At 42.4% G+C, this 23306-nt stretch overlaps 1 protein-coding gene across 7 annotated transcripts in view; it reads right to left on the bottom strand.

Annotated features, from left to right (window-relative positions):
* The window catches only part of FRY (FRY microtubule binding protein), a 501309-nt gene that overhangs the window by 157313 nt on the left and 320690 nt on the right, over positions 1–23306 (bottom strand). For all 7 annotated transcript variants that reach the window (XM_033948462.1, XM_033948457.1, XM_033948458.1 and 4 more), the window contains exons 33-36: positions 18751–18897; positions 16218–16386; positions 12667–12757; positions 135–217 (exon numbers count right to left, since the gene is read on the bottom strand). In XM_033948462.1, the coding sequence (XP_033804353.1) occupies positions 135–217; positions 12667–12757; positions 16218–16386; positions 18751–18897 (490 nt within the window). The remainder of the gene's footprint in view (positions 1–134; positions 218–12666; positions 12758–16217; positions 16387–18750; positions 18898–23306) is intronic.

Below are 23306 nucleotides of genomic sequence, written 5' to 3'. Positions count from 1 at the left end.
TAGCACAGTATGCCAGCTCCTTGCAGCATCTTTGCTTGTGACTGTACAAAGGACAGAGGAATATGGCTTCAGCTCTATAAACTTCCTCTCTAGTTTATAACCAATGCTGCCTACCTTGTAAAATTAATACTTACGTTTATCGTCATCATATGATCCCCCAGAGCTGTTGCTGTACCTTGATTCTAAACGAGTATGTGCTCTGATGATATTACTGAACCTTAGGATACAAGAGACAAAACAAGAAAACATGGAATAAAGCACTACATGCGTCTGGTAGCACTATAGAAATATTAAGTAGTAGTAGTAGTAAGCAGAAGGGATTTTTTTTATCCAAGAGTAAAGCCTGAGGTCTGGCAGATTCTGAGGTTTTACATCACCAATAGACATATGAGAAGGCTTCTTAGTCCTTAAAACCTTAATTTATTATGTATCTTCTGAACAGGAAAAAAGAAACATCCTTACTGTATAAATCAGGGGTGTCCAACCTTTTGGCTTTCCTGGGCCACATTGGCCCAAAAAAATGTTTCTGGGGCCACACAAACGCACAAACGCTGCAGCGAGAAAGAGGAGGAAGCGGGCAACAGGGTAAACACCTGGGGGCAGCAGAGGAAAACACTGCATCGCTCTCGACTGGGGCTGCACAAAATACTTCACGGGGCCGCAGGTTGGACACCCTTGGTATAAATGTTCTATACAAAACTCTTTATTGGATACTTTGAAACGACTCAACATGAGCTATCATTTACTATAATATATACGAGAGTGTTCCAATTTCAGTACCCTGAATAAACAACATTTTATACAGCTACCAGCTATATTTGCAAGCTGGGGAACTTCTCGCACATTTAACATCTAGGGCTCCTTTTACGAAGCTGCGTTAGTGGCTTTAGCGCGTGCGACTTTTAATCACGCGCTAACCCCCGCGCTAGCCGAAAAACTACTGCCTGCTCAAAAGGAGGCGGTAGCGTCTAGCTCGGCCAGTGGTGTAGCGCGCGCTATTACGTGCGTTAAACTGCTAACGCGCCTTCGTAAAAGGAGCCCCTAGTCAAAGCTAATCTAATCTAAATATTTATATACCGAATCTTCTTCCAAAATGGAAGCTCGACTCAGTTTACATAAAAATACAGTGGTACCTTGGATTACGAGCATAATCCGTTCCAGGAGCACGCTCGTAATCCAAAATGCTCGTTTATCAAAACAAAGTTCCCCATAGACAATAGTGGCAACAGCAACGATTGATTCCAGAACCCGGGGTATGTACCTGTCGGGGCTGGGTGCTGCAGTGCCGTCTCCTCCGTCCGCTTCCTCCATCCGTCATGAAGAACAACCCCACAGTGCCGCTTCGGGGAGATGCCTTTAATGTGCCAGCTGCCGGAGAACCCGCAGTGCCGCTTCAGAGGGATGCCTCCTCCATCCGCCGGCCAGCCCTCCACGTCGGATGCCCCTTGCATGCTGGAGAGCCCCCACCCGAGCCCATGCAGCCGAGTGCTGCCCCACCCGAACGCCGCGCACAACACGCACAACGCCGATGATTGACGCTGTGCGCGTCGCACGCAATGCGCAGGGGGGACGGCACCCAGCCGCGCAGGCCCAGACAGAGGTCCTCCAACCTGCGGAAGGCACCCGACATGGAAGGCTGTCCAGAAGACGGAAGAGGAATTCCCTGAAGCGGCGCTTCCTGGACTGTAAGTGCTCGTTTATCGGGGCAGTGCTCGGTTTGCGAGACAAAAGTTTGCCGAGTGTTTTGCTCGTCTTGCAAAACACTCGAAAACCGGGTTACTCGCAAACCGAGGTTCCACTGTACTTAACATATTTAGATCAGATCTAGTTAGCAATTACAAGAAAAATAATTTAACAGAATCTACAACCTTAGTAAGATCTATTAAAAAGGTGTGGAAAATATTTCAGCAGAGGAGCAAACCTTCAAGCGCTATAGCCATACATCCCTCCAACTGGCTCTAATTTCTCAAAAACAGACAAAATATCTAAGGGTCACTTCTTTATTCAGGAATTTTGTGGAATGGAGGGCTTGGCCAGTCATCATTACTGTCCTGATGACACCAATGATTTCTGAGTTGGATTCATACCATTATACAATGTCCGAACACCCGCAAGATACCACCGTCTACACTTTAACATTAGGGTGTTCACAGTAACGGCCAGTTATGGGAACGATTTATGCAAAGTAAATCCTTGGACAGATCCAGTATTACTGTTAAGTACAAAACTTCATTTTACTTTTCAAAGCTAGGGGCTCCTTTTATCAAGCCACGCTAGCGGGGTTAACTCGCGTGACTTTTCATCATGCGTTAACCCCTGCGCTGGCCAAAAACTACTGCCTGCTCAAGAGGAGGAGGTAGCGGCTAGCGCATCTGGCGGTTTAGCGCGCGCAATTACACGCGTTAAACTGCTAGCACGGCTTGATAAAAGGAGCCTAGAATTTACTGTGCAGGATGGAATGTCTAAAAATGATTTTTTTTTTCTTAGAAATTTTAATAATGTATCAATGGAAATAACAAAAATACAGTGGAAATAAGAACATAAGCAGTGCCTCTGCTGGGTCAGACCAGAGGTCCATCATGCCCAGCAGTCCGCTCACGTGGTGGCCCATCAGGTCCAGGACCTGTATAGTAATCCTCTATCTATACCCTTCTATCCCCTTTTCCTTCAGGAAAATATCTAATCCCTTCTTGAACCCCAATACCGTGCTCTGTCCTATCACACCCTCCGGAAGCGCATTCCAGGTATCCACCATCCTTTGGATGAAGAAGAACTTTCTAGCATTGGTTCTGAATCTGTCCCCTTTTAAATTTTCTGAATGCCCTCTCGTTCTTGTAGTTTTTGAAAGTTTGAAGAATCTGTCCCTCTCCACTTTCTCTATGCCCTTCATGATCTTGTAAGTCTCTATCTTGTCTCTAAGTCTCCACTTTTCCAGGGAAAAGAGCCCCAGTTTCTCTAAATCTTTTAGCATATGAAAGGTTTTCCATACCTTTTATCAATCGTGTCTCTCTTTTCTGGACCCTCTCGAGTATCGCCATATCCTTCTTAAGGTACGGCGACCAATATAGAACGCAGTACTCCAAATGCGGACGCACCTTCGCCCGATACAATGGCAGGATAACTTCTTTTGGTTGTAATACCTTTCTTGATAATACCTAGCATCCTGTTCGCCTTCTTAGAGGCCGCTGCACACTGTGCCCACGGCTTCATTATCTTGTCCACCAGTACCCCCAAGTCCTTTTCTAGGCTACTTTCACCCATTACCAGCCCTACCATCGTATAGCTGTACATCGGGTTTCTGTTTCCTACATGCAAGACTTTACATTTCTCTACATTAAACTTCATCTGCCATCTTTTCACCCACAAATATGTTAGATTATATCAAGCCCACATAATTGGGAGAAGAGTGCCCATTCATCAAGGAAAACGTAAGTAGAAAAACAAAGATATAACCCTAAATTTCAAGGCATTAAATCTTCATTATCTCCTCCAAAACAGATATCAGCAATATTTATTTCTCAAGTAATTTAAGAAATTGGTCTAATTGCAATTGATCCCAAAAGGTAAAATCCTTATTCTGAAAATGTATCAAACATTTGCAAGGAAATGTCAACAGAAATGTGGCTCCCAAAGTTACAATTCTAGATTTCAAAGCCAAAAAAGGCTTTACGTTTGAGTTGTGTTGGTTTAGCCACATCAGGAAACATCAAAACCTTAGCTCCACAAAAACATTGCATCTTTGTTCTTAAAATACATTTTCATAATTAAAACCTTATCACTCTCATTCGAAGGTTATTAAGAGACGGGACCTAGTTTGTATTGTATCCTGAGAATCTTTAAGAAATTCAGTAAGATCTAATTCAATAGATTTGAATTTATCTGCTCCCTGTTGAACTGGGAGCTTTTGTTTTCTAGAAATATAAGAAAGGCTAGAAATAGATATTGTATCAGCATTTTGTAACCCCAAGATCTCCCTGAAGTTCTGCCGAAGAAGAATATCAGGAGATATTAAATGGGTAATAGGAAAAATAACCATATGCAGGTTTCTAGATCTTATAGCATTCTCCATTATTTCAAGCTTTAAATGTATATTATAAGAATCCTTAATAGTAGAAGTGGAGAGCGACTGTAGATAAGAAACCTGCTTTTCAACCACCAACATTCGTTTATCAAGAATCTCAATACTGGAATCAACATTTTCTAATTTTTCAACGACTTCTTTAGAAATTTCATTCTGGGTAAAAACTGATTTCAACAAACTCTCCATCCTTGAACTAAGTTGCCACAAATCTTTTAATGTAACTTCCTGTGGAATTTCCACTGAACCTTCAAGCATACTTATACCATTAGTAAATACTTGTGGCACTTTCAAAAAGGAAACTTTAGAAATAGAAGGTGATTCAGGAGCTTCCAAAGACACCACCTAATATATCAAAAGGAAACTCACTAAAACTCGCATGCCACCGCAAATATAACTTGAATTTCTACCACATTCTCTGACAATTAGAGAATGACACGGTGACAAAATTCATCACCGTCCCCGTCCCCGCGGATAACCGCGGGAAATAATCCCATGTCATTTTTTAGTGTCTATTTCAGCCTCAGTCCTTCTACACCAGCATTCTTCAAATCAAAGCTTGAGGGTCAGTGGTTGTGGCCATTCATACTCTGATTCTTCCCTCTCTCCTTAAAGCAAGGCATGAAGATGGTTTACCACGATTATCCCCGGGGACGGGAACGGTGATGAATTTTGTCACCGTGTCATTCTCTACTGACAATCAAAGTTGCACCCACTTGCAAAGAAAAGCTATTCCACTTCCTAGTATTTCTACACTGAAAATGCTGCAATTTAAACCACCCTATATCCACTAAGTCTGTATTTATAAGTCTGCATGTTATGTCTATACTGTAAATAATGTAAAGTCTGTAAATGTTGTAAAGTCTATGTCTCACTAAAATTTGTCCTACCCATATTATGAATGTACTCCTGTAATCCGTTCTGGGCTCCTTTGGGAGGATGGGCTAAATAAATGACTAAATAATTAAATAAACTTCGGGTCCCAATCCACTAGGAAAACCAGGAGGAAGAGGAGCAGTACGATCATAAGAACTAAGTGATGCTCCTGATACCAATTTTGGAATAATAAATTGAGAGGTCACCATTTCAAAATAAGTCACATGAAGGTCTATTGGACCTGTTGTAATAGGAGTGGAGACTTTAGTTTTAACTTTACGCTTCCCCATATTAGAAAGAGTTAAAGTATCTTTATAAACAAAGTAAGGGGATAACTTATTTCCAACACTCAAGTCTAATTGTGGCTCCATGAGGCTCCCAAGGGGTCTTGCATGCCCCTTAGGGTACGCCCTGTGGCCACGCGCCTGTGCCCATGCACCACAAGAGAGTCAGCATTTTCTGTATGATGGTCAGGACCTCAATGATGTCACTAGTTGTCCTTTTCAGTGCCGAATTGAACAGTGGCACTTTTGGAAACAGAAAAACTGACGATGAAATTGAGAACCAAGTCCTCAAGATGTTAAGATAAGAGCCTCCACTCTCTGTCAGCAGATGCCTTTAATTGGCACTCACTCTAATTTCTGCTCAAGAGAATCGGCGTTTTCTGTATGATGGTCAGGACCCCAATGATGTCACTAGTTGTCACAGTAGTACTTAAGAAGCAGAAAAACTGTCAATGAAATTAGAAACCAAGTCGCCAAGATAATAAGGTAAGAGCTTCCACTCTCCATTAGCAGATACCTTCAGTCAGTATTCCCTCCCTAAAAACGATTATTTTATTAAAAACTTTCAGAAAGGACATAACACAGCCAATTATCCTCCAATAGGATTCATCTTCTCCAAGGAAATCACCCTATAATGCTGTGGAACTGACTCTGGTCCTGGCCCTATATTATTCCAGTACTATGCACACAGAGGACGTGGAGCAGGGGCTTGCTCAGGTGCATCATGGATTGTATTTTGTCTTTCCTTTCAAAAGGGACAGAATCAGGCATATGAAAACCCACTAGATTGGCTAAGCAGTCACCACTTTCTATCAAAGAATACCTACAGTGGAGAAGAGGATCATTCAAAAGTAGACAAAAAAAGAAATTCCATAAAACAGGCACTACTATTTATGTGTGCGTTACATGTGTATGTGTCTATATATATGCTACATGCCAAATTCCTGCTTCAGGGCTATTCTGTATGTATGCATAGCATATATTTGCAAGGGGAAATACATCTTGCCAGAGCCTGGATGGGACTCGCACTTATGCACGTACTTTATAGAAAAATGCAAAGTACATTATTTTCACATTTAGGTACCCTTAATTATACCAAATCTATGGCCCCCTTTTACAATGCCGTGCAGCTGAGCGCTGTGTGGCAAATGCTCCAATGCCTATTCAATTCCTATGAGTGTCGGAGCATTTACCATGCCATCCTACGCTTCCAGCTTTTGTAAAAGAGGGGGTATGGCTGGCATTAGTAGCTGAACCTAAACAGTGTGCATATATCTACCCTGTGTGACAGGGAGAGTCCTGTCATGCTGGAAGAAACCATCCCAAAACCTACCCCTAGAAGCAGGCAGGTTAGGGAAACTGCTCTGCAGAATTTATCCCCAGTGAAAGGTAACCCAAAAGTGACCTGATTATACTTGCCTGGTTCTAATATATGGAATGCTAAAAGCAAAGAACTACAAGGACCAGCATGCACCAGGCAGGTGATAGCAAAACCCACAAAGTGATTAGCTCCTGCAATCAGCTCTGCTGGGGGCAGAGTTAATGAGCAGGGAAGCTATCCAGGCTCATTAGCAAAGAACCAGAGAACCACAAGTATTGTGAGGGGCAATCAGCCCATGCTAGGGAAAAGGGTGTGTTCTCTAGGCCAAGGCAGGCAGAGGGAGAGGCAGCCACAAGCTTACAGGATACCTGAATCCTTGGAGAGAAGCAGACCTGTGCAAGACAGGATTCAAAGGACAGAAACCAGCATTCCCCACAGAAAGCAAGGAATAAACCTCAGGACTGAAACTTCTAATCATTCTTCTGAAGGTAATAATGATTTTGATAGAGAAATGCCAGAAGAAATGTTTGCAAATGATGTGGAAATGGAACCTGAGGAGTCATGCTTGATTGAGTCATGCTTGATTGAAAGTTTGGGGAAAGTAAAAAATGCTGTTTCTGATAAGGTGGTGTTGCCTCACAAGTCTAAGAATATCAGAAGAGTTAAGAAGTACGGCCTCTGATTGAATTAAAAATACCAGAAGGATCAGAAATTACTGCTTCTGACGTAATTAAGAATAACAGAAGAGTTAAGAATCACAGTTTTTTATGAATTTGCATAATCACAGGAGAACTGTGGGGAACCTGTCCAAGTAGTGCAAGCAGGTTGCAGGTTCCAGGACTTGAAATTGAAAAGTTATTTTTGTGTTTTGATTGAACTTTAGTAGTGAATAAAGCCTGGTGGGCTAACAGGCTGTTTAGCCACCATGAGAGTTTTTGTTTTGTATGTTTTGGAATTGCACTACAATATAAGACCAGAAAATAAATTAATCTTAAAATTCACACTAAACACCTATACTAGACCTTTTATTTTGATGCAGACACCCCTCTAACCCTCCATGCCTCATTCAACCGCTCGGCTGAGGCTTGGATGACCCAGATCAGGGCTTGGGCTACTCCAGTCCAGGTCTTACCCTGTCACACGTCTTACATTAGTATTCTGCAAAAGAAAAGAGACATCTACTTTCCTTTATCGAACAGACTCTTACGAGACACTGGTTAGACTTGCCCTTTAACTGACAGTAAGAGAATAGCTTCAGCAGACTTCATGTCAAAACAAACAGCTCCACTGGGACACAAAGAAAGCTCGTGTAACATGGCAGCAAGATGCAACAATCAAGTTCCCAAGTCAAAAATATTCAGCTGAATGAACTCTTTGACTTCTACTGCTCAATAATTATATGGCTATAAGCCTGTAAAACCTTTGTGATAACCTTTCTGCAATGTTCAGTTTTTAATTATCATTCCACTGCTTTGGAGATTTGATGTCAAGAACATACTTGCGATTGCAGATAGAGTCTCCTGGCACAGGCTACTGGATTTCTCTGGCTCAAGTCCAATTACTGATAATGGGCTGTACGACAAGAATCTGACCCAAGAAGCTACAGCAGACCTCCAGGGCCAAGTTACTTTACAAAAATGATCCTTCTGGGACTATGTGTGTGTGACTGGTCTTTGAATTAAAGTTTACATCTATTCCAATACTAATTTAGACCTTTGCAAAGTCAAAACTTCATGTCTCCTAGGAGGTTGGTTAGAGTTACAGCCTCCTAGGTAGTGGTTAGAGTTACAGCCTCAGCACCCTGGGGATGTGGGTTCAAACCCCGCGCTGCTCCCTGTGACCCTGGGCAAGTCACTTAATCTTTCACTACATTAGATAGATTGTGAACCCACTGGGACAATGCTTGAAGTACCTGTATGTAAACCACTTTGAATGTGGTTGTATAACTACAAAAAGGTGGTATGCAAGTTCCAATCCCTTTTCCCTCCTCTAGGTGCTTGAGCACCCTCAATATTGAGCAAATCATTCACTATATCCAGGGGGGGATAGATAAGAACATAAGAATAACACTGGGTCAGATCAACGGTTCATCTAGCCCTGTGTCCTGTTTCCACAGTGGCCAATCCAGGTCACAAGTACCTGAAAGAAACTCAAAATAGTAACAACATTCCATGGTACCAATCCAGAGAAAGCAGTGGCTGCCCCCCCCCCCCCCCATGTCTGCCTCAATAGCAGGCTATGGAATTTTCCTCCAGGAACTTGTCCAAACCTTTTTTTAAACCTATTATTTTGAAGAGGGAACTCTTACTGTGGTATGCTTTCCTGCTACCAGATGTCAGACAACATGAGAGGAATTAAACAAGGTGGGCGAATGTGGAGAGCCTTGAGGAACTCTACAAGGGTTTTTCCAAATGGTAGAGGACACATTATTGAATCTAACCTGGTATAATCTACATTTAAGAAATCCTTTAAACTATAAAAGAACATTACCTTGTATTCCTAGTGCATCCAAGCAGTCCAATAACTTGGTGTGATCCACCAAATCAAAGGCACTGCTTAGAACAAATTGAAGAATTAATGCACTGCTACCCTTGCTCAACAAACTATTTAGATAATCTAGCAGTGAGGCTAACACTGTTCCAGTACTGAAGTGGGATCTGAAGCCTGACTGAGAATCATGAAGTAAAGAGTGTTGCTCTAGATATTTTGTAAGCTGGATGTAGACCAGCCCTTCCATACTAGTGAATTACATCTATGAAACTGTGTGGAGAATAGAAAAACAGATGAGAGAACAATTTTACTGCTGGATAAAAAGAGGAAGGAAATGTGCTTCTCTGTTCATAGAAGATGGAAATCAGAGAATGAAGAGGGATGAAATCTTAGCCACAAATCAGGCATCTAATATCTTGAAATAGGAGAGACAGAATCCTAAATGACCGAAATAAGAATGGCAATCTGCATTGGAATGGTGATGTCCTCTTCACTTTCTGCTCCCAGAGATGAATGGGGCTCAGGGCAGATGTGATTTACAAGTCATAAATAAGTAACATACAACAAATTCTACTATTAATGGAGCTATTAATGGAGAAAGCCCAACCTACTGGAATAACCGACTAACCCAATCCACCTCAACCAGGCACAGGAGAACCCACTCACTATTCACACACCCACCAACCAAAAATGTTAAACGAGGAAAATTATATGATAACCTAATAGCCACCAAAGCACTAAACTGGACAGACAAATCACCATCGACCACAGACTACAAAACCTTCAAGAAAGATACTAAAACTCTACTCTTCAAAAAATACATAAAACCTATCTAACACGACCAGTTCCTACCCAAACCCCACCTACCCACTCTATACCCTTAATATACTCTAATATGCCCCCAACTAATGCTAAATGCCTCTCTTTACCCAACACTTACCACCTTAAGATCTCAACAACTCTTTGATAATTCTTATTACCCAAACATTTATCACCTTAAGATCTCGACAACTCTTTGGTAATTCATATGTAACTCTTATGACATCTCTTATGCTATTCCTGTAATCTTTTATGCAATTTCTGACTTTTATGTAATACACCTTGAACTGCAAGGTATTGGCGGAATAGAAATCACTAATGTAATGTAAAAGCATTAATTTTTGAAGAGAACCCTTCATTATAAAAGACATGGAGCAAAAGAGTGCTCCAGTGCCGACGTGCTAGTATTCTATAATGGAAACATGGTGCTGAGATGTTGATATACAGGGTGGGCCATGGAAAAGTAGCCCACCTCTAATACCAGGTTCATGAACTGTTTATAGAGGAGCGAACTGTGAGCAAGGGGTTATTGCCACCATGTTCCTTGGACTTGTCCGCATGCGATTTTTATCTGTGGGGAAATTTAAAGCAGAAAGTGTACACCAACAATCTACATACCCTGGATGAACTCAAGGAAAACATCATGAACACTGTCCGCAACATCACTCTTGAAGAGGTGCAAGCAGTATCAGCCAGCACGATCTGATGTACCCAAAGGTGCATAGATGTGAATGGGGACCACTTTCACCATCTGTTGTAACTTGTGGGCAAGTGAATAAAAACAATCCACCTCCTTGTTCATCTTGCCATACTACCACTGGAGGTGGGCTACTTTTCTGTGGCACTAAGCACAAGGCAATGGGGCACCTAAGCTGAGGCACCAGTTTACAGAATTGGCTCACTCTGCTTTCAACTCCTAACTCCTCACATCCTTAACCCTATATATCATGTCTGTCTGTCTGTCCCTCCAAGTTAGATTATTTGTAAGCTCTTCCGAGCAGGGACCGTCTGTTAAATGTCACAATGTTCAGCGCTATATAAGTGATAAATAGTAGTAGTACTAGATTTTAAGTCTACTATTGAAAAGGCTTGCACTAAACCATAAATAAAATTTGCTAGCTATTGTATAGCGCTTAACATTGCATAAAGTAGGGAGAGAGGAGCGTTGTTATAAAACAGAACAGAAGCAGCAAGCAGGCCATGCTTTAATTAGGTCCTCAAAAATGAAAAAAAAAAAGTATTATTTTCTACTAATCCCAGAAAAACATGCGAGTGAAAGCAGCAGTCAAATTCCTTGTCCACAGAGGTCAAAGATCACTGCCTGTCTCATTCAACATTGTCCAAGGAGGGAGTAATGATGAATCTATAAATCTTTCAGTTTTGCAAACCTGGCCACAAACAGCAAGTTACTTTAGGTCAAAACTACAGTGAGTTTTCTCTTCTTTATTTAGTTATCCGAGGAGGAGGAGTAAACTTAATCCAAGCTGGTGCCCAGTGCAAAGCTAACAAATGCCCCTGAACCTTCGGACATCCCCTCTCCCCCTTCCACCTCAGCCCCCTAAAGCATTTCCCTCTTATAATCCCCCCTACAACAGGAGCATCCAGATTCCCCTCTCCCTTCATACGCCTCTCTGCACCAGCATCTACCTTTGCTTTCTCCCCATCCTTCTCCCACCACCATCAGCATTCATCCATCTATAGATCCCCTTCTGTCCAGCACACACAGAATAAACTGCACAACACCTCTTCATCCCCTCCCAACTGACTTGAGATGGCTTATGCTGTTGGTGACATGGACGGATCCTGAAAGAACAGTCGGGTGGCAGTAATTCAGAGCATTTGAGAAAAAACAAACAAACCCAAACCCTTCCCTGCTTTGCAGTGCACAAACAGTTTCCTGTAGTGAACATCTGCCTCTGCCTATGTTTGTGGATCACCCCTTCTGGTCTGCAAGGTTTGCTCCAACCCAGTGGCGTAGTGAGGGTAAGAGGCGCCTGCAGCGGTGGCACCCCTCTGCCGCCCTATTCTCCACCCCTTACCTCCACATGCTCCTTCTCGCCCCCTCCTGCCACAGTGTGCCACTTCCCTTCCCCCATTCCTCTGCAGCATCCTTGACGTGAGCAGCAACCCCCAAGCTGCTGACACGTCAGCATCAGCTCTTCCTCTGACGTCACTTCCTAGGTGCGTGTCCAGGAAGTGATGTCAAAGGAAGAGCAGACGCTGACACGACAGCAGCTTGGGGGTTTGCTGCTCGTGCCAGTAACATTACAGTGGTAAGGGGGAAGGGAAGCAACAGAGGGAGGCAGGGGGCGGAGAGGAGGACAGGCAGCCTTTGCACAAGACAGTGCCTGGTTCTGCTGCTGCTGTTGCCACTTCCAAAACTACAGTGCTCTAAGACAGTGGCTCCCAACCCTGTCCTGAAGGACCCCCAGGCCAGTTGAGTTTTCAAGATAGCCCTAATGAATATGCATGAGAGAGATCTACATATAATGGAGGTGGCCAGGCTTGCAAATCTGTTCCATGCATATTCATTAGAGCTATCCTGAAAACCTGACTGGCTTGGGGGTCCTCCAGGATAGGGTTGGGAACCACTGCTCTAAGAGACCACCTAGTTTACTTAATGGTTCCTCCGGCCCTAAATCCATTCTATATCTGAATGAAGGGTGAAGGAGGAGGAGTGTGGCTACAGCACTCAGGAATCATCTGGACTCTCTTATGTCCTATATTTTCACTGAATACTAAAAATATTTCAAAATGTTTAAGAGCGTATCCACCTAATTGGAGATCAGAATACTAACCTGTCATCTGCTTCTTTCATTGTTCTGCCCTCCTCCATGTCAGGGAAGCTGTCATGCCCAGCAACCACAGTATTGCTGCTAGAGGTGGTTCCTACGAGTAAGATTGTAGTAATCACACATTTTTAAATGTTTTATATTAGGGACCAATTTACTAACGCTTACCACATGACAGAGCTTTATCATGCATTGCTAGGATAATTTGATAATCTACACACTAAATTTATGCATGCATTACATAAGCAGATATTCAGAATACTACATTTGCATATGTACATGCCAGCATGCCGCCTAAGTGCTATTCTGTAAACATGTAGTTAGCTTAAATCGGTGGTCTCCAACCTTTTCTATGTAAGGGGTCACAAAATGCACATGAGAAAGCCACTCAAAGATTTTAGGCTCACATATGTAATTTTATTTTATATTTTTTATTTGCATTTTAAAGTGATACATAACATATAACGTGCTTCAGGAATTAAAATTCATTTGCATTATACAACATGTAAAAAAGTAAATTTAACAGTGCCTCCGGTATAAGGAAAAAAAAAGCAATGAATTTCCTATAAGCCCACAATATGAGAGGGGAAACCCAAAAGAAAAGAGGCTTACATTACCATATATGAGTATACAATCATATATACTAACTGTTGGCCTAGACCAGTGTCTCACAAACTTTGTGAGCTGGTGGCACATTAAATTGGGGGCCGCGGCTCGAGGGCACCCAGACGTGCATGGATGTAGAGCCAATGACATCAAGCACATGCATCATGTCGATATCCGCGCATGCGTAGAGGCATTCCAGACGGGATCCTGAGACGCCCGTGGGGGTGGGGAGGGGGGTATGTGCTGAAAAAGAAAAGATGAGGAGAGGAGGACAGGCACCAGGGAGGAGGAGAGGCGCCAGCTCCGACTGACTGCCTACAGGATATGCCTCTTGCTGCAAGAGGCACGTCCTGTAGACAGCCAGCCGGCACTGGCACCTCTCCTTCTGCGGCACACAGTAGCTTTGTGGTGGACACAGAGCTCTTTCAACCTATTATTTAATAAAATTGTTTAAACCTCTTCCTTTTTTTTTTTTTTTTTTTGAAAGATCATTTATCTGGCCTTACTTTTCTTGTCGGGTTTAACCACTATGGGGTCTGCTGCTTTCCTTTTATTGACTAAGATTCAGGCCAGAATACATATGCATGCAAATGCCAATAAGCACGAGTCTGAACAGTAAAGCTCTATGGGAGGCAACACATGACCTGATATTCAAAAGGAGTTATGAGTTGGCTACTACCGTGTTTCCCCGGAAATAAGACAGTGTCTTATATTCATTTGGGGCCCAAAAAAGGCATTAGGTCTTATTTTTGGGTAGGGCTTATTTTTTTCATGTACATGATCATTGACCTTCTTCTCTTTCACCCCAATTCTTCCTCTTTGCTTTCCTCCACATGTGCAACATCTTTCCTCCCCTCTCACACATCTCCTTGTGCCTTCCCTCTGCAGCATCTTTCTATCCCTCCATCCCCCTGTGCAGCAGAACCCTTGCCCAGCTTCCATCCTTCCCTCCCTCCCATCCCTCGTGCAGCAAAACCCTTGAGCACCCGCTGTTGCCCCGCTGAACCGCCAATGACCCTCCATCCTTCCCTCCCAACCGATCCCCACCGACTGCGACCATAAATACCTTGCTGCAGAGGAGCATCAGGCCAGCAGCACTCACAGGCTGCTTCGTGGCCTTCATGCTGGGGCCATCTGTGTACCGATGACATTCAGCCACAGTTTGAGCTGTCTTCATTAGGGATCTGTTCTTCATTACTACTGCCATAAGTTCTAGCTCCGACTTGACATATGTATCAGAATTGTTCACCAAACCAAAGAGTTGCGAGGAAGAGATGTCAAATACTCAGCCGTGGATTATTCAAGATACACTTTATTGATAGAAGAGATTTGTAGACTCTACACTAACTGTTTCGGCAAATATGCCTTGGTCAAGAGTCAGATATAAAATGATCCTTTGACAAATTGTTCACTCATAAAAAAATGAGGTATGAACCAAATGGTGCTATATGAAGTAGCTGCATTGTAAAATCCTGCTTGTGACCGAAGCAAAGCTAGGAGTCAGTGTCGAGTCTAGAAACTTCTTCTATCAATAAAAGTATATCCTGAATAATCCAAGGCTGCGTATGTGACTCTTTGGTATGGGTTTCTGCTTTCATCTTTGAGGCCTTTCGGGCTTCTCCTTCAGAATTGTTCGCACCATTTTTACTGGGACATTTTATCATGTCTTATTACTATGCCGGTTGGGTATGAAACAGGTAATTCAGCACAATGTCATGTACAGGGGAGGGGACTGAGAGAGTTCATTAATACAAATGACAGAGCTGCAGTTTGCCAGCATCACGGAATAATTTGGGGGTCTCCTCTGTTAAATAAGATACTTGTTAATTCTGGGGCAATTTTATAAGGCTTGGGGAGAAACTAAAATCTTGAAAAAGGAATTCATGTGAGCAAAACAAGAACGTACAGGAATTATTTTACTGTGATCTGATAACTAGCTTCAAGTTGTCTGAAAGCTTGAGCTGAGTTGCAAGGTAAATTTGTGCACGAGTGAGGCTTGTTTGAGGTGACTATCTTATCCTGGCTAATAGGCGTCTGTCATAAAATTGCATCCTCCCCTCACCAGTATTTTTATAAAGTATGCACACATTTTAGAACTTCACACAAAATCTGCCCAAACAAGGCCCTCAGGAATATCTAAGTGCAGGCTGTATAAAAATAGACTTGTACTTTCATGTACCTACTTTTTAAAACCAATTCTACAAAAGACTCTCTCTCTCTCTTGTAAAAAAAAGCTTTACGTGTGCAAAATGCTTTACATAATTACCAGAGGCGTAGCCATGGGTAGGACAGGGCTCACTCACTTAGGGCTCAGGGCCTCCCAGCAGTAACATACACTTAGCAGTGGCTGGTGGGGATCTCCATACCAACCTCCCCCACAATGTCACCAAGAACACTGCTGCCCAAAATCTAAACATGCACCAGTGTTGGTGGTAGAGGGAGCTGCCGAGGTGGGCATCAGAATTCTTGGCAGCATCTGGTTAGGCCTTCAGCTGGCAGGGCTTAGAGATCCTCATAAGCTACCCTTAAGGGTGCACCACTGCTGGGTGGTCCTGAGTCGGTTCAGTTCAGTTAAAAAAAAATAAATAAAAAGTTGAGTAGGGAGGAGGGGTGAATAGAGAGAGAGGACAATTGGTGCCCACCCTCTTTTTCTCAAGACCCGCCTAAAATTTATTGTCTGGCTATGCTGCTGATAATTACCATCTCTCTGAGTTTTGGCCAGGTACTAATGACCTGGATTGGCCACCGTGAGAATGGGCTACTGTGCTTGATGGACCGTTGGTCTGACCCAGTAAGGCTATTCTTATGTTCTTAAGTGTCTTTCCAACATGGTGGTCCTATACCAGAAATGGCCATAAAATCTCATTAGCACAGAACAAAATGCTGAGCTGAAAGATATGGCAAGACTTGACAGAGTGGTGCAAAACAGTCCACACTGGTTTCACTCTTACCCGAAGCAGCAGCAGAGGCCTTGTTGCTGGCAGTGAAGCGGTAGAACGGCGGATTATCACAGTGCTGCACTATGGGATTCACTGGATCCGTCTGCTGCAGCTCAAACAGCAGCTCTTCCATTGTCTGAATGGTATTATTGCGACACAAATAGATTGAAATTTTTTTGATCTGGAAAGAAGCCAAAACAGACAATTAGGGCAGTGGTACTCATCCTGTAGACCAGCACTCAAAAAAGGTCATGCAGGTCACTTGCAAAGCGATCAGAAAAAGAAACTGCAGGACACTCAGGATTTGCACTGCTGGTGGCTTTGAAATTGAACATATAGTCCTTACTTCTGATGACTTCCATGTTTTAACAACATTAGATACTCTAGATCAGGGGTGTCAAAGTCCCTCCTCAAGGGCTGCAATCTAGTTGGGTTTTCAGGATTTCCCCAATGAATATGCATGAGATCTATTAGCATACAATGAAAGCAGTGCATGCAAATAGATCTCGTGCATATTCATTGGGGGAATCCTGAAAACCCGACTGAATTGCGGCCCTCGAGGAGGGACTTTGACACCCCTGCTCTAGATATACAATAAATAACTATTGTTAATAACAAAACTTACTAACGTTGCAGATTTGATCTCTCAAAACAAGATGAAACTAAATCTAGAGAAAACTAAGGGCATGATATTTAAAGATGACCATCAAATACCCCAGTGATATCACTCTTTATGTCTGGTCTTTGATAATATGGATTTCATGTTTGAAAATCATAAGAATAATAGGAGTAATCTAAAGCAATACTTTTTTTTTACAGAAAGGATGATTGATACGTGGAATAGTCTTTCAGTAGAGGTGGTGGAGACAAAGATTTATCTGAATTCAAGAAAGCATGGGACAAGCACGTGAGATCTCTTAAGATAATGGATGTTGTAGATGGGCAGACTGGATGGGCCATTTGGCCTTTATCTGCCATCATGTTTCTTTGTTTGAAGGACAGTTCATCTCAAAGAAATGTTATTATGAGTTGCATCTTATTTGATCAATAAGGCCTTTACTTTCTAATGTAGAACTCAGAACTCTGATTCTCTGTACAGTAATCAATAACCTGGAGAAGTGACCTAATGGTTAGTGCAGTGGCCTGAGAACTAGGGAAACCAGGTGCAATTCCCACCAAATATTTAATGTGGTATACATCCCCATGTTTAAATAGCCTGTGTTCTAAAATGACCTTTATATGTGTAGACAAGGGACAAGTGGGGATGGAACCATGCACATCAACCAGAGATAAACTTAAATGAATAAATATTTATTAAAAAGTTAAAAAAGTCTCTATCATATATTCAATTTGTGTTGTAGACCTAACACAGTCCGTGTTTCGGCATGAAAGCCTGACTCAGGGGTAAAAGAGACATCCAGTAGGTGGCACTCTTATGACATCACTCATTACCGGATATAGTGAAAACGGGCGTGATCCAAAGATTTAGAAAATCTTTAAAATTGAATCCTGAAAATAAAATCCATCCAACTGAATCATTTGTGGTTGGGAGCTGCTTTCATGTATTGAACTGGTTTGCATGGCTTTTGTTTCTCCAGATGGCTTGATGCAAATTGCCTCCACTAAACTCCTTTGACCTTGTTTAGTGGAGGCAAACTGCATTAAGATATCTGGAGAAACAAAAGCCATGCCCTTATGTGACTCACTCCCACACACTAAGGCCATTTTTTACAGCAGCTGTAAAATGGCCTATTTTCACTTTTGTTTGTATTAATGGCCATGCGCCAAGGTTTCCATTAGCACACGGCCATTTTTAAAAGTAACCACATGAGAACATACCACCTTCCATTTTGTAGGTGGTAAGAGTTCTAATGTGCAACAGTTAATGTCTCCTGCAGAAGTGTAGGTTACTGAATTCTGTGTTAAGAGGCCATGTTACATGGATTAGCATCTACTACCCAGTGCCTTCACCAAAGTGCTGAAATGTTTTCAACAGTTAACGTGAAGCTTTTGCAACCATTGTTGGTTAACTCTGGCTGTTAAAGAGCATTAACTGCAAAAGCTTAACATGATTAAGTAAATAGGCCCCTGTTGATTTCTGTTATTACAGTACATTTTGACTTATATTCTGCTGAAGCCCTTACAAGTTCATGGCAGCAACAATATATTTCTATTACTGGGAACAAACCCAGTTGAACATAATGCAATGCCACATATTCAAACAGAAGATTAACAGCAGAAGATGACAAATTTCAAGAAATATTTTTTTAAAAAAAGAATGTCATTAAAAGTTTTCTAAAAACAGTATACTGACCTTATTAAAATAGGGAGATCATTCCAAATTAAAGGAGCTTGATAAAAGAAGGATACCTTCCATTGAACAAATGATTTAATTGTCTTTGGTGAGAGAAATTGAAGACAGAATTGCATAAAAACCATGGAATTACATTATACAATCTTTTCCACAAATACACAGACCCTTTAAAAACAGAAGCGTGCTAAAATGTGAAATTGTTTCACCGTTTGGGCTATTTTAAACACTTACATAAGGTAAGAGGATGGTATCGCTGCTAACACCACACAAACTAATTAGAAACTGCAAGGTTATTCGAAGGTTGTTGCTCCATTTCTCATTGTTGGCCAAAGCATTCCAGGCATTTTCTACCTCTGGTCCTGGAACTTCATCTCCATACTACAAAACAGGAAAAAAAAAAAAAATAAAGTTTTCAGCACATGAAATCGAAGGTCAGTTTTTATGGGAACCTGAAGTGTGCCATGTTACAGCTAGACATGAAGATTCAATAGCAATCTGGTAAAGTTACAGTAATGTCGATCAGGCTGACACAGGAATATGTGGAGGTAAATTTTTCAAGGCTCAGTTTTGTCTTGTGTAGTTGAGAAACTTGTTTTTTAGATGCCAAAAGACACCAAATCAATTTTATGCTCTAAAAGTTAACATCTGTAAGCTGCTGCTCCAGTAAATTCACTATAAAAAAAAATCATTACCAAAGATGATCGGTCAGTCAGTGGCGTAGCAAGGGAGGACGGCTGGACTGCCCCAGGTGCTATCTTGGTGGGAGTGCCAGAACCTTTCCTTCTCTATGCAACCCCCGCTTCTCCAAACTCCCCCCCTCCATCGTACCTCTAGCTCTTTGCTAGTGCGAGGAGTAGCTCCAACCTGCTGCTCGCGCCGGTCTTGGCGCTACTTCCAAGCCCTGCAACTAGGAAGTGACATCAGAGGGAGAGCCGACACCGGTGCAGGCAGCATAGCTGGAAATGCTGCTCGTGCCGGGGAAGCTAAACAGGTACAGGGGAAAGGGGGGGGGTAGGGGGGCACACCAGTGCGATCAGTCCAGGTTATTTAGTTTGTGGAAACCTTGGGAGTGGAAGAATAGCGACAGGCTGAGAATCAGGGAAGCCTGGTTAAAATGAACTGCAGCGTCTTGGTTTCTTGGGCAAGACACTTAACCCTCCATTGCTTCAGGTACAAACTCAGATTGTGAGCCCTCCAGGGACAGAAAAATACCCAATTCTATACTGCTTTGATAGCTTTCAATTTGGAGAAGGTATAATATAAAAAAATAAAATAAAACCTGTTGCCTAGCATTCACAACCAGGTGCAGAAAATCTTTCTGGATTTGTTCAGCCTAAACCCACCTCTCCGCTTCCCTCATTCTCCGTCTCTGTGGACAACACTTTCATCCTTCCTGTTTTGTCTGCTCGTAATCTCAGGGTCATCTTTGACTCCTCGCTCTCCTTCACCGCCCAGATACAACATATCGCTAAAACCTACCACTTCTTCCTCTATAATATTACCAAAATCTAACCCTTCTGCTCTGAGCACACTACCAAAGCACTTATCCACATCCTCATCACCTCGCGCTTAGACTACTGCAACTCGCTACTCTCAGACCTTCCACTTAGTCATCTTACTCCCTTCCAATTCATCCAGAATTCGGCTGCACGACTCATATTCCGGGAGAGCAACTTTACTCATGTTACTCCTCTCCTAAAGTCCCTTCATTTGCTTCCCATCCATTTCCAAACTCCTCTTACTGACCTACAAATGCACTTACTCTCTTCACTTCTCTCTCCCTATGATCCCCCCCCACCAAGCTGGCAAGTCCCTCCTATCTGTGCCCTTCTCTTCAGATGCCAACTCCACACTCCGTCCCTTCTGCCTTGCTGCACCATTTGCTTCGAACAAGCTGCCTGAATTCCTCCGGTGGGCTCCATCTCTGGCAGTGTTCAAGGCCCGTTTAAAAGCCCACCTCTTTGAGAGTGCTTTCGACTCCTAACTCCTCTCACCTTGGGTTCTGCATCCCCTACCCTCTACGTCATGTCTGCCTGTCCAAGTTAGATTGTAAGCTCTTCCGAGCAGGGACTATCTATAAAATGTCAAAATGTACAGCGCTACATATGCCTCTCAGCGCTATTTGTGAGAGCTATCGTTACCTGATTGTTTTAAACTAGTAGATGACAGAGCAATCCCATATGAACTGAATACTAGATAATTACTTTTTATTGTGTTGCTGATACTTTGATAAATTTGTAGTTTGTTTATCTTTTTATGTATGTATCATTTGTTACCCACTTAGGATATAAGTGGGATAGAAAATTTTAAAATAAATTAATAAATAAAATATATAAGTGATAAGTAGAAGTCCATTTTAAAATCGCTAGTGGTTATTAGTAGCTTCATCAAAGACAAAACTGACTTGCAAACTGTTCCTTACCATTAACCTAGTCATAGTGTGTAAAAGTTTAGCCCCCCTCCCCTCCCAGGTCAAACTGTAAGCAAACAGAATCTAACACTACCTTTATATGGTACAAAGTTATGCAGAACATCCTTCTGCAAATTTTAATGCATAATTGCTATTTGCTCATTTTGAAACTACAAACAAGTGAGCAAAAAGCCTGAACACCCTTTTCAATCAGTATTTTGAAAAACATTTTCAGTGGAAAAAACTCTCAAATATTTCCTGTAGCCAGTTAAGTGTTTTCTTTATTCTTGTTTTTGGGTTCTTTCCCACCCTTCTTGGTGAACTCTTAACTCAGAATTATTCTTAAGTTTCCCTTGCATGCACTGCATGTTTAAAAATCTTACAGATTTTCAGTAATATTTGGGGGGGGGATTGTGAAGGCCACTCTAAAACCTTCATCTTTCCTTCTTGTACATTACCAAATGGTTGATTTTAAGATACGAGGCATTTCATGTCAGCAATCCAAAACTTAACTTCTTTTCAGTTTCAATTTCTTCACTGATTGTGGGACATTGATGCATTGATATTTTGAATACATTTTTTCCTTCTACTTGCACCATATATCCTATGATATTGGCTGTCCGAGAGTCCCCAAACCATGATTAATTCCCTCCTGGGCCTCACTGCAGGCCAAGTGTGCTTTTCATGAAATGTTTTGCCTCCTTTTCTTTAATATGTAGCTTGTGATTATGGACAAACAGTCCAATTTTCATTTCCTCACACTAAAGCTGTTTGTTCCTAAAGGTTTCAGGCTTACCAAGTAGGTGTTTCTTTTGCATATTTTAGACCAGGGGGGTCCCCAAAGTCCCTCAGGATTTCCCCAATGAATATGCATTGAAAGCAATGCATGCACATAGATCTCAGGCATATTCATTGGGGAAATCCTGAAAACCCGACTGGATTGCGGCCCTCAAGGAGGGACTTTGGGGACCCCCGATTTAGACAATGATTTTGTGAAAACATTGCAGAAAAGGTTTCCTTCTGACAACTCTTCCATACAGGTCATTGTTGTATAAGTCCTCCAGGACCAGTGCCTAGAGGCACCAAAGCACAGAAGTGGTCATGTTTGGGATGGTGCCGGACTTTGGTATCACTAGGCACCACTGGCCATGATTCTGCAAAGACCAGAAATGTAGGCTTGGCCTACATTTCTGGCATCTAGGGTCCTTGCTAGCCACAATTCTGTAAGCGGAACCTGTCTGATTGGCATGCGGCAGATGCCTGCTTTCTAGATGCCTGCCATGCCAGGTGTACCCTTTAAGCTCTAAGAAGATAGTCACAAAGGAACTGCAGTCTTTAAAAACTCAAACTATAGCAGATTACACACAATTCCAGTTTCTATCTTGCCACACTAAGGACTGAGTAATCTACATTCAGACCTTCCACAACCCACCTTCTCTGCTTAACTGAAAGCAGTGTGAAGAACAGTGAATTGTCTATATCCAGTGGCGTAATAAGTAGCAAGGGTAGGAGGCACCCGGGGTGGTGGCACTGGCCCCTGCGCCCCACTCCTTCTGCGCCTCCCATTCCACACTTGTGCTCTCCCTCCCCATCCCCACATACCTCTAAATCTTTGCCAGTGTGAGTGGCTTCGGCGACATGCTCCTTGCGCTAGCGCTGGATTTCCCTCTGACCCGGAAGTAATTCAGAGGGGAACCAGGCTGGCGCAAGCAATAGGCAGAAGTTGCTCACACTATTAAGTATAATACAGAGGTACGGGGTGGGGGGGGGAGGGATGGCACGACGGAGAGGAGCCAGCACCCCCACCAACTCGGCGCCAGTAATCAATTATCACGGAGGCTCGATTTTAGAAGCATTTGTTTAAAAAAAAAAAAACAAAAAAAAAACACACCAAAAAACAGGCTCATTTTTTTTTTTATATTTGTTTCCAGAATGGTGTTTCAAACCAAATCCTATAGAGTTACAATAATAATCATCTTCTAGAATATTATCCCATGCTGCTCCTTGCGACCTGGGCAAGTCACTTAATCCCCCATTGCCCCAGGTACATTAGATAGAGTGTGAGCCCGCTGGGACAGATAGGGAAAAATACTTGAGTACCTGAATGTAAACCACTTAGGCTATAAGTGGCATATAAACGCTAAAAATATAAATGTCTTTGTTTTTAAGAACAGCAGTAGGCGTGACAACAAAAACAATATAACAATTTATTATTTCTATAGCGCTACTAGGGGCTTACAATCTAATTACGAAGCACAGGATAAAAGGGGATAACAAGTGCTCATGTAGGGAACTGGGGGGGGGGGAGGCTGATGAGGTGGCATCACATAGGACAAAGGGGAGTCTGTACTTAAGGGTTCAAGAAGGGAATAGGAGG

Source organism: Geotrypetes seraphini, chromosome 6 (genome assembly GCF_902459505.1).
Source record: "Geotrypetes seraphini chromosome 6, aGeoSer1.1, whole genome shotgun sequence".
Classification (NCBI taxonomy): Eukaryota; Metazoa; Chordata; class Amphibia; order Gymnophiona; family Dermophiidae; genus Geotrypetes; species Geotrypetes seraphini.
The sequence above is the reverse complement of the archived record's forward strand: the minus strand, read 5'-3'. Positions and strand labels throughout refer to the sequence as shown.